At 53.6% G+C, this 11,135-nt stretch overlaps 1 protein-coding gene across 1 annotated transcript; it reads left to right on the top strand.

Moving 5' to 3' along the window:
• Nucleotides 1-211: 211 nt before the first annotated feature.
• Nucleotides 212-8,585, top strand: LOC143833532 (outer kinetochore KNL1 complex subunit ZWINT-like). Its single transcript, XM_077329451.1, has 10 exons — nucleotides 212-389; nucleotides 1,732-1,831; nucleotides 2,754-2,865; nucleotides 3,496-3,662; nucleotides 5,652-5,708; nucleotides 5,820-5,971; nucleotides 6,308-6,464; nucleotides 6,581-6,720; nucleotides 7,909-8,068; nucleotides 8,321-8,585. Exons 1-10 carry the CDS (start codon nucleotides 370-372, stop codon nucleotides 8,411-8,413), a joined length of 1,158 nt encoding a protein of 385 aa, XP_077185566.1. The 5' UTR covers nucleotides 212-369; the 3' UTR covers nucleotides 8,414-8,585.
• The last annotated feature ends 2,550 nt before the right edge of the window (nucleotides 8,586-11,135 follow it).

Here is an 11,135-nt window from a genome sequence, read left to right as displayed (position 1 = left end):
CCGGGAGGGATGGCTTAACAGGAGCCGGAAGTGAGGAAGGCAAAACTTCCGGCCGTTGCTTCCCTGACAACAGCCGAGGCCCCGCCTTCCTTCTCGCTAACGGCCTCCTTTCTCTTAAGCCCCGCAGCCGAGGCTTTCCGACCCTCTCAAGATGGCTGCCAACGGCGTAACCGTTTCGGCTTCCGTCTAATCGCTCCTGCCCAATCACTTTGCAGCAAAGCGCCCTTAAGGCGGGGCTTTGTTCGGTATCGCGAGAGCGGATTGGAGCGCTGGGCGGGCGGAGGAATTGAATAAAAGAGCGGGAGAAGGCGGGGGTTGGAAACAATTCTTGTTTTTGGGGTCGGGGAAAATACAGAGAGAAGCGTCGAAATGGAAGAAAAGGCCGTCGGGTGAGTTAGTCGGGACGACGCCTTGTAGAACAGGACGCTGGTTTAATTTTTTTCTCCCTCCCCCCCTCTTGGGATAATGGTATCTTCCAATGCACAGCGTGTGGGGATTCATGGACTCATCCATTAGACGCAATGTGGGGGGCACTACTTTATGTGGCTGGAAGCAGCACGGGGGGGGGACGGGGTATTAATCCGCCCTAGAATAGCCATGGCCTTTTATGCTGCAGCAGGACGAGACTGGCTTATTTATCCCTGAAGGGGGCCCAAAGTGACTTGTCTCTTGCTCTTCTTCTTATCCTTGCAAACATCCTGCAAAGTGGGTCATGCTGGGAGGATGTGACCGGCCCATGGCTATTTATATGTCCATTTATTTATCCTTGAGTGTGTATGCTGCCCTCCCCCAAAGGCTCAGGATAGCACATGCAAGTTAAAAATACAATGCCTTCGTGTTCAGAAGCAGTCAGCCTCTGAATCTCCATGCCGGGAGGCAGCGTCAGGGGAAGGTGTTGGCATCTCCAGCCCTGTTGCTGGCCCTTCGGAACTGCTTGGCCACTGCATGCGTTGAGATGCTGTGCTATATGGACCACTGGACTCCCTCAGCAGGACTCTTCTGATGTTCTTAGGAAGGCCTCGGCCTCTCTGCCCTGTTATTGGCCCTCCAGAGGAACTGGTTGGCCACTGTGTGAGGCAGAAGGCTGGACTAGATGGACCACTGGGTGACCCAGCAGGGCTGATGTTCTTATGACATTCCAGAGGGACTCTAGGCCCCACCTGACGTTGACAACTATATCCACTATTCAATGTGTATTAGGAGATATGCTTTGTTAATGTGAGGCTACAGAGAAGTGTAAAATGCCTGGTGAGTAAAATGCGGGAATTCCGCCTGTTGGCATCTAGCTTCCACAGGCCAGTAGGCGATAGGGCAGGGAACAGATCATGTCTGCACTGGTATTGAGGCTAGGACCCAAAGATCTAGGGCCAGGAAATGCATGCCAGTCATTGGGGTGGCTCTACATCAGAATTCTCCCACTTGGCTGTTTGGCTGCTCTTCTAAGTGTGCTACAACAGCTGAGAGAAGGCTTGGAGTTTTTGGTCTCTGTGCCGCAGATCCACTCAAGCCAGTAGCTCTATGGGAGCTGGCGTTTCTCAGGAGGAGCGCCATGACCTGCTTGAGGGCCCTGATCCATGCGGCGGAGACCGCTGCCCTAGGAAATTGTCCCTGTGTACAACCCTCCCTTTCTGGAGATCTCCTCTAGCCAGCTGCTCAAACATATATATACACAGATGGAAATGTGCCAGTCTAGTGTCTCTTGACGTTCCGACTGTTTTCCACCCTCTTCAGGCTCCTGGCTCGGCTGAAGGACGCCCTTGCCTTTGAGGACCGCACCGAAAATGGAGTTGGGGCTGAGCTGCCCACCAAGGTCTGGGCTGAGCATGCAGTGGTGAGTGGCAGTTCCCTTCTGAGCTCCTAGAGCAGGAGGTACCCAACATGGTGCCGCCTGGGTGCCAAGGCACCTGCCAATTGTTTTTGCGGAAGTTGGAGGGGCCTCAAAGTGGACCTTTCCAGCAGAGCATCCGATGGTCTGTGTAGACGCAAATGCCTGTGCAGCAGCAGCTGCTGTAGTATTGGTCTTATTCACTCCCTCTTCTTTCCCAGTTAGTATTTTTTAAAAAGCAGCCCTTCTTTGCATGCATGTGGGCTTCTTCTTCATGCATGTTTGAAGAAGAAGAAGAAGGAGAAGAAAGAAGAGAAGGAAGAAGAAGAAGGAAGAAGAAGAAGAGAAGGAAGAAGAAGAAGGAAGAAGAAGAAGAGGAAGAAGAAGAAGAGAAGAAGAAGGAAGAAGAAGAGGGAGAAGAGGGAGAAGAAGAAGAAGAAGAAGAAGATGTTCTTATATGCTGCTTTTCCCTACCCGAAGGAGGCTCAAAGCGGCTTACAGTCGCCTTCCCTTTCCTCTCCCCACATCAGACACCCTGTGGGGTGGGAGAGCGCTGATATCACTGCCTGGTCAAAACAGCTTTATCAGTGCCATGGCGAGCCCAAGGTCACCCAGCTGGCTGCATGTGGGGGAGTGCACAATTGAACTCGGCATGCCAGATTAGAAGTCTGCACTCCTAACCACTACACCAAACTGGCTCTCTATGGCCCAGTGGCTCCTCCTCTCGCTGCAGCCATCTTGTGGCTGTGCCTGCCACTCTGGGTCAGACTTCCAAAGGTGCCCCCAGGCTCAAGAAGGTTCAGGGGTCTGTGCCCTGGCGGATGTTGGCCTCAGCTGTGGGCAGCTCCAAGTGGTGGTAAGAGGTGGGGAGCTCCTTGTGCCTTCTGTGTGTTGACTCTCCCCCCTCCCTTTGCCGCCTGGATCCCAGAACACCAGGAAGACGCACAAGCTGCTGCTCAGCCAGCTGCAAGTGGTGAAGTTCCTCCTGGATTTCCTGGACGCTGGCCCCGGGAACCAAGACGCCTCTTTCTCGCGCGTCCGTGAGTATTGCCGCTGCTTTGCCGGGGGTTGGCGGCCGGGTGCGGAATCTGATGGGAGGGGCGCTGTGTCTCCGGGTTGGGAGTCGCCCCCATGTGGCTCTTAACCAACAGAACCAAAGTGGGGTTGGCTAAGTGGGTTTTTCCAGCACCTCCCTGTCTTTGCAAGTAGTCTGATACTTTGGTGGAGGTTGCCCAGGCTAGCCTGACTTCATAAGGTCTCCGAAGCCCTGGTTGATATCAGGATGGGAAGACCACACAGGAAGTCCAGTGTTGCTACGGAGAGGCAGCCAGTGGCAAACCAGCTCTGCTTGTCTCTGCCCTGGCCTAGATGGACCAGGCTATCATTCATTCATTCATTCATTCATTCATTCATTCATTCATTCATTCATTCATTCATTCATTCATTCATTCATTCATTCATTCATTCATTCATTGTCTTACCTGCCACCCCGGAATGGCTTGTGGTGGGTTCTCCTGTTAAAGGGACAGCAGCCCTCCACTTCTCAACTTTGGGCTCGCCCAGTCAGGCTTCCCCGTCGTGTGGCTGGCCTGGGGCCCAGGGTTCCCGGCTCCTGCCTCTGGCATTGAGCGTAAAGTTCAGACTTTTCTCCCTGGGTTTCTCCGTTGCAGAGAACGAGATGCAAGAAGCCAAGCAGCAGTGGAAGGCCCTGAAGGCAGAGTACCAGGAGAAGGTGTCGGCCATCCAGGAGGCCGTGCCGCAAATCGCGGCCAAGCTAGAGGAGGGCAGCCGCAAGGCCCAGCTCTTGGAGGAGACACTGGGGCGTTATCGAGCCAAGGTCCGTTCCTCTTGATTCGGGGCCATGGGGAGGGGGAAGAGAACACCCACTGAGATCTCCAGTGTTCAGCAGCCAAAACGAACCAGTAACGCCCCACATACCCTAACCTCCCTTAAATCAGGGGTCCCCAACGTGGTGCCTGTGGGAGCCGGACTGCCAACCAGGTGGGGCTTTTGCCTGGCAGAACCTCTGATAAGCAGTGTGTGTGTAAAGATATATTCTTAATTGAAATGTTCATTTAAAAAGACATCCTGAATGTTAAAGAGCTACTACGAGCTCTCTGCAAAACCTCACTCCTTGACGTTTTCTGTCTGAATGCAAAAGTTGTCCTCAGGCTAGAAAAGCAAGGTGTTCCTGCATTTAAATATTTCTTGTGTCGCTTCCAGTTCATAAAACAGCCCTCTTTGCTCTTAGATCTATTAAGATCTGGATTGAGCAGGGGGTTGGACTAGATGGCCTGTGTGGACCCTTCCAACTCTATGATTCTTCCCAACTTGGCTAGAGGGTCCCCTTCTTTGTTTTCCCTGCAGCTGTCAGGGGCACCGTCCCTACAGTTTCCCTGGGGGAGATTTGGGTCGCCATGGAATATCTCAAAGGGGACGTTGCAGAGCTTGCCATGCAAAACAGAATCGACTTCCGCTTTCTCCCAGAAACAGGAAGCTAGAGAAGAGGGGGGAGGATAACAAATAGTCAGTAGTCCGATGCATTTCAGTGAAACTTTAAGTTTTTCCAGGAGAATAATTCTTTCTCGTCAGGACTAGGCCCTAGTAGGTTAGGTGGATGAGGCTGATCCTGCATTGAGCAGGGGGGTTGGACTAGATGGCCTATATCAGGGGTAGTCAACCTGTGGTCCTCCAGATGTTCATGGACTACAATTCCCATGAGAATTCTCATGGGAATTGTAGTCCATGAACATCTGGAGGACCACAGGTTGACTGCCCCTGTCCTATAGAGCCAGTTTGGTGTAGTGGTTAGGAGCGTGGACTTCTTATCTGGCATGCCAGGTTCGATTCTGCGCTCCCCCACATGCAACCAGCTGGGTGACCTTGGGCTCGTCACGGCACTGATAAAGCTGTTCTGACTGAGCAGTAATATCAGGGCTCTCTCAGCCTCACCCACCCCACAGGGTGTCTGTTGTGGGGAGAGGAATGGGAAGGCAACTGTAAGCCGCTTTGAGCCTCCTTCGGGTAGGGAAAAGCGGCATATAAGAACCAACTCTTCTTTTTCTATATGAACCGTTCCAATTCTGTCCTGGCCCTCACCTGTTGGAATGAGCTCCCAGGCACCATCAGGGCCTAGCCAGAGCTAAAACAGTTCTGCAGGGCCTATAAAAGGGAGCTCTTCCACCAGGCTCTTTAGTGGAGGTAAGTGAGCTTACCACCAACCGGAGCTCAGAGGCCCCTCCCACCACCAACAGCTCCCCCTGAAATAAAACTGAGTCCACCGTGCAGTAAAGCTGAATCCCAGGCTGAATGTCACGTTAATGCGACAGGAACCAAACATTCTATACTTTTATACATTAGTTGTGAAAGTTTGTGCTGTTAAATATACGTTTGTGCTGTTCAAATGTTAACATTTTTAAGGGGCAGGACATCCTTCCTGATTGGCCGTTCATTGGACTGACAGCCAATCACGAATGGGGCAGCCGGGACAGTCAACCTGATCAGTGATTAGGGGGTGAGTCCCAGCTCCTCCTAGCACCCCTTACCGGCTTTATTAATGGATGCAAATGGGTAGCCGTGTTGGTCTGAAGTAGCACAATACAATCAGAGTCCAGGAGCACCTTTAAGACCAACAAAGATTTATTTGGGGCTCTCAAATGCTCACGCCCTGAATAAATCTTTGTGGGTCTTAAAGGTGCCACTGGACTCGGCTTTATTAATGGTTACAGATTACAGATAAAATAACCATTCTCAATTGCTCGTTAGCCTGGCCTGGGTGTTTCCGTTCCACCTGCTCTTGTTTCAGTTTTCATGTTCCCTTTTGCAGAAAGCGGAAGTGGAGGAGAAAGCAAAGATTGCTCAAGAGCAGCATCTCAAAGAAGAGGTGATGGGCATTTGTTCAGAGAGATGAAGCAACTCTCTCCCACTCTGGTGGGTGGGGTGGGGTAGGGGGAGGTGGGCAATCAGCTGATCCAGGATGCTGTTCCCTTGGCAGGAGCGTCTGCGGAAGCTGCACGAGCAGATGGAAGGCCGGGTGGCGGAAGCACAGGGCAGGCTGCAGAAGCACCAGGAGGAGGTGCAGCGCCTGCAGGGGGCGCTGGAAGAGCAGGAGCGCCAGGCGGCTGAGTGGCGGGAGAGGGCACAGGGGTGAGTGTCTGGGGTCGGGGCTGCTCAAGATCACCCAGCGAAGGGGGGCTTTGAAAAACACCAGCGCCTAAAATGGCAGGCACGCTCCGCACCTCCACATTCCTTATTCAGAATCTTTGGTGCTGGGGTAGCCCCTCGCCTGTAAAACTGTCAAGGGGGCAATGAAGACTTATTACCTGTAGTGCTGTCTGCCGGTAGTTAGCAGGGTGCGTGAAGGGTTAGGGCTAGAGGAGGCCGTGTGTTCCGTGCACGTGCAGAGTTCACCGTCAGGGCTCTGGAGGGCGTGCCCCATCAGAATTCTCTTCTCCTCCTGATTCGTCCCGTCCCCCCGCCCAGGATCTCTGAATTCCAGCACTTCATGGAGACGCTGCAGGGGGTGAGGCTGACTCACGCTTCCGAGAACGACCTGGAGCTGGAGCTGACCGCTCACACCGTGCCCCATCGCCTGAAGCTGCGCCTACACTGGAGGGAGGGCGGCGCCATTGCGTTGGAAGTGAGTGGATTGAGCTGTGTGCGGTGGGAAGTGGGGAGATTGGGCTGGCTCATCCAAGCGGGCTCAGTTGGACCATCTTTTCTCTCTCCTTCCCCCCTCCCCCCGCCCTTGTGCAGAGCGACTGTCCCTTTTTCCTCCTCTCTACCGCCCTCCCCCTCAGCAGCACAGGCACCGTTAAGGACATTCTCCTTGAGCTGCGGGGCAGCTATTTGCAGCAAGCACAACTCTTGGCTGAGATCGAGGTGCTGCAGGGCTGGTGAGTCTTCAGGCCGTGCGCCCCCCTCCCCCTTGTAGTTCTCCTCCAGGCCTCTGGAGGGCGGATTTCCCCAACTTAAACATGCAGGGATGGGGGAGACAGCAGGTGCTTTGTATGCAGCCCCCTAGTTCCTTTATCATAGAATCATAGAGTGGGAAGGAGGCCATCTAGTCCAACCCCCTGCTCAACGCAGGATCAGCCCAAAGCATCCTAAAGCAGATGAGGAAACCAGATGAGGAGGGACAGTGGCTGAAAAGGAGAGCCTCTGCTTGGCCTTCCAAAGCTCTTGAGGGACAGCGTGGGGTTGTGGCTGAGAGTGGCACCATCTGATCTGGGGAGCCGGGCTAGATTCCCTGTTCCCCCTCCTCCCACACATGCAGGCAGCTGGGTAACCTCAGGCCACTCACGGTTCTCTCAGAGTCGAGAGAAGTACCTTTTTCTGTCCTGGCCCCCACCTGGTGGAACGAGCTCCCTGAAGAGATCAGGGCCCTGTCCGAACTCCCAAAATTCCACAGGGCCTGCAAAAGGGAGCTCCTCCGCCAGGCATTTGCCTGAGACCGACAACATCTCCTCCATGGCCTGAACCAGTCTGACCTCTTTAAGGGCTTTAGCTAAGTTCCATTCCTGTTGAATTGTTTAAGATCACTGAAATTGTCTTATTCACTGGCAGTCTTCAAGCAAAGGTTGGATACACACTTTTCTTGGATGCTTTAGGATGCTTAGGGCTGATCCTGCGTTGAGCAGGGGGTTGGACTAGATGGCCTGTGTGGCCCCTTCCAACTCTATGATTCTATGAATCTATGATTCTATGATTTAGGATGCTCTGGGCTGATCCTGCGTTGAGCAGGGGGTTGGACTAGATGGCCTGTATGGCCCCTTCCAACTCTATGATTCTATGAATCTATGATTCTATGATTTAGGATGCTCTGGGCTGATCCTGCGTTGAGCAGGGGGTTGGACTAGATGGCCTGCATGGCCCCTTCCAACTCTACGATTCTGTGATTGTGATATTTAGATTATTGTTGTTCTTTTATTTGTTTATGTTATATATTAATTCGTTCCATGTATCCCCCATGCTGTATGTAAACCGCCCTGAGCCATATGGAAGAGCGGTATAGAAATCAAGTAAATAAATAAGAACGCATCCCCTTATTGGCTTTTTTCTCTCCATCTCCCCCCCCCCCCCAGTTTTGCCATCGACTGGGAGCCCGAGAAAAGGCTGCTGCATTACCTGAAGCCATCGTCCACTTGCACCCTCCGCGTGGAGCCCGGCTATCCCTCCGGCGGGGGGATCTGCCTCCTTTCCATCAAGTGTCATCACGGTGCCATCGATGTAACCCTCTATCAGGTTCGTATTGGGTCAGCTGGGCCAGAGTCGGCGTTCCCTGAAGCTGCTTTTCCCTTCGGGGCAGTGTAGGTGACCCAAAGGGTATTTTGCCAGTTCAGTTCAGTCCCCTCCGTCCCGCCGTGGAGAAGCGCTGCTCTAAAGCAAATTGGGAGCAGTTGAAAGCTCAAGAGCCCCCGGGTCCGGTTGCTGGGAGCCCCTGCTGTTTTCCTTGCCCCTGATGCCTCTGCCCCCCTCCTCTTTTCTTTCTTCCAGCCCTCTCCAGAGCGCCCGACCCTGCAGGACTGGCTGGAATACCTCAGTGCTGTGGACTTCAGTGCTCCTTTCCTCGCAAGGGGAGCTGTCTGACACCCGCCCCCCCCCAGCAGCACATGAAAGATGTGTTGCTATGATCTTGGGGGGGGGGGGTGGCGGCGTTGTTGTTGTTGTTGTCCCGTTCCCCCACCATGCACAGTTTCTGAAGTGTGTTGGAGGGGTGGAGGTTTCTAATGATCTGTTCAATAAAACAAGGTTCAGAATGGCTGGTTCTGACTTAGGGGGTTGCACGGAAAGCTTTGTCTCGGTGCTCCTGCCTCTTCCCCAGAGATCAGATGGGTTCTGCACTCTCTAGAGCAGGGGTAGTCAAACTGCGGCCCTCCAGATGCCTGTACACTACAATTCCCATGAGCCCCTGCCAGCGAATGCTGGCAGGGGCTCCTGGGAATTGTAGTCCACGGGCATCTGGAGGGCCGCAGTTTGACTACCCCTGCTCTAGATGACCATGGACTACAATTGCCATGGGGGCTGATGGGAATTGTAGTTCATGGACATCTGGAGAGGCACAGTTTGGCCAACCCTGGGCTGGCCGTTCTTCACAGCTCCACCCCTCTCTACCTCTACGTAAGTCTTGAGGACGTCTGTTTGAATGTCTCTGAAGGAGTGTGCAGTTTGTAAAAGTGACTCAAACCTTGGCCTAGGTTTTATGTAGCCGGGCAGAAGGGGCTGGTTTTGGTGGCAGTTCTGCATGCGGCCACAGGGTGGTGCTGTGGGGCCACTCTGCAGTTTGAGCCTCACCATGATGGCTTTTTTGGGGCATGCAGAAGTTTAAGGAGAGCTCCGGCTAAATTCTTGCCCCTGGAAGCAAAGAGGGGTGCTTTGGTGGCTCAGGAAAACAGCTTCTCATGCATGAGGTCTCTCTTCCCTGCCCCCTCCATGCAAGGGGTGTAGGCCCAAAATGGCAGCCATCAGAGATGCAGTGAACTACTACAAAACAACTGGGCAAAAGCCGGAATGTGCCACTGTGCCCGTGTTGGGGACCCCTGTCTCAATGCCTCTTCTTCACCACAACTGCCTTTGCTTGCAGAATCCCAGCGGCAGCTTGTGCAGGAGAAAAGCTTGACCCTGTCGGGAAGATGGCCCACCTTTTTGCCTCTCAACAGTCGGACGCTCTCCCTTGCTGATGGCTCCCCGGTTTGCATCGCCTCCCCCAGGGACCTGAGCTCTGTGCCCAAAGGAAGGCAAAACAACCCTCCCCCCCCCCCCAAAAAAAGGCCAGCGTCTTTGGCCCATCCCGTGGGTCAGTTCTGCAAACGGCTGCACTTCCCCAGAAGCCGCTATTGCAAACCGCCCCTCAAGATCCAGACCGGAGCGTGTCTCTCCCCCCTCCTCCTGCCACGTGTCAGACATGGCTTCGGCAAGCGTTAAAGCAGGGGTAGTCAAACTGCGGCCCTCCAGATGTCCATGGACTACAATTCCCAGAAGCCCCTGCCAGCAAACGCTGGCAGGAGCTTCTGGGAATTGTAGTCCATGGACATCTGGAGGGCCGCAGTTTGACTATCCCTGCGTTAAAGAGCAGCGGAGGGAATGCTGCTGAAATATTAAATCGGCTGGAGTTGCAGGAGTGGGCAGCCTTAAGCGAACATTTTCTGCTTGGGCTCACAAGATGAAATATTTAAACAGCAGCAAAGAGCTGGGCAGCATCTCCTGGCAGTGGTTTGTTTTTCGGTGTGTGGGGGGGTGCTACTCATCAACACTGGGGACGAGCCAGTTTTCAGGGTGCATTTCCAAGTTCTGAAGGGGGAACTGATAAGAAAAACGGGAGCAGTCATACATTTGCATATTGCCACTGCTTCTTTTCCCTGGCCTGGCTGGCCCAGGCTAGCTCAAGCCTCTCAGATCTCAAGCTAAGCAGGGGACGCCCTGTGGGGGGGTCGCCCATGCCCATGGCTGGGGGGACTGGCAGAAGTGCTTCCACAGCGCTAGTTGTCAGCTCCTCCGGCTGGGTCCCCACTGGGCTTCGGGGCCGAAATTGGGGTTGCGGCAAAAAAAAGGTTGGGAACCACTGGTTTAGACCCATAGCAGGTCCTGTCCTGTCCTCTGCGGCCAGCAGAAACTGCACACTGCTGTCGTCCGAGGGACAATTTTTCCGATGCTTCAAGACAGCCATCATGTTCCCTCTCAACCCCCTCTCCTCCAGGCTGTTGGGACATGGAAGATCTGTAGCAGGAGAGCCAGTTTGGTGTAGTGGTTAGGCGTGCGGACTTCTAATCTGGCATGCCAGGTTCGATTCTGCGCTCCCCCACATGCAGCCAGCTGGGTGAGCTTGGGCTCTCCACAGCACTGATAAAACTGTTCTGACCGAGCAGGAATATCAGGGCTCTCTCAGCCTCACCCACCTCACAGGGGGTCTGTTGTGGGGAGAAGAAAGGGAAGGCGACTGGAAGCCGCTTTGAGCCTCCGGGTAGGGAAAAGCGGCATATAAGAACCAACTCTTCTTCTTCTTCTAGCATGCAGGATTTAACAACCCACGAAGAATATCCTACAGGGGCACGGGAGGAGCTGTATATTTAATATATTTATTTAGATTAGGAACTTCCTTATATTTTTTCAAATGCTCTCACTTCCTGTGCCTTTGATCACGCTTCCTCCCCGTTTGCCTCGGGAACCGAACAAACTAGTGCAGAAGAACAGTTGGACGGGACTCTCTCCTCCCTCTCTTTCCATACAAAGTAGTTTCTCTTCATGATAAAACTATTTCGTCCTTTTCAGCAGCTCGGTGCTCGGCTCTCTTGCATATTTAAACTCCGCCAAC

The sequence above is a fragment of the Paroedura picta genome, chromosome 3 (assembly GCF_049243985.1).
Source record: "Paroedura picta isolate Pp20150507F chromosome 3, Ppicta_v3.0, whole genome shotgun sequence".
Lineage (NCBI taxonomy): Eukaryota > Metazoa > Chordata > Lepidosauria > Squamata > Gekkonidae > Paroedura > Paroedura picta.
The sequence above is the reverse complement of the archived record's forward strand: the minus strand, read 5'-3'. Positions and strand labels throughout refer to the sequence as shown.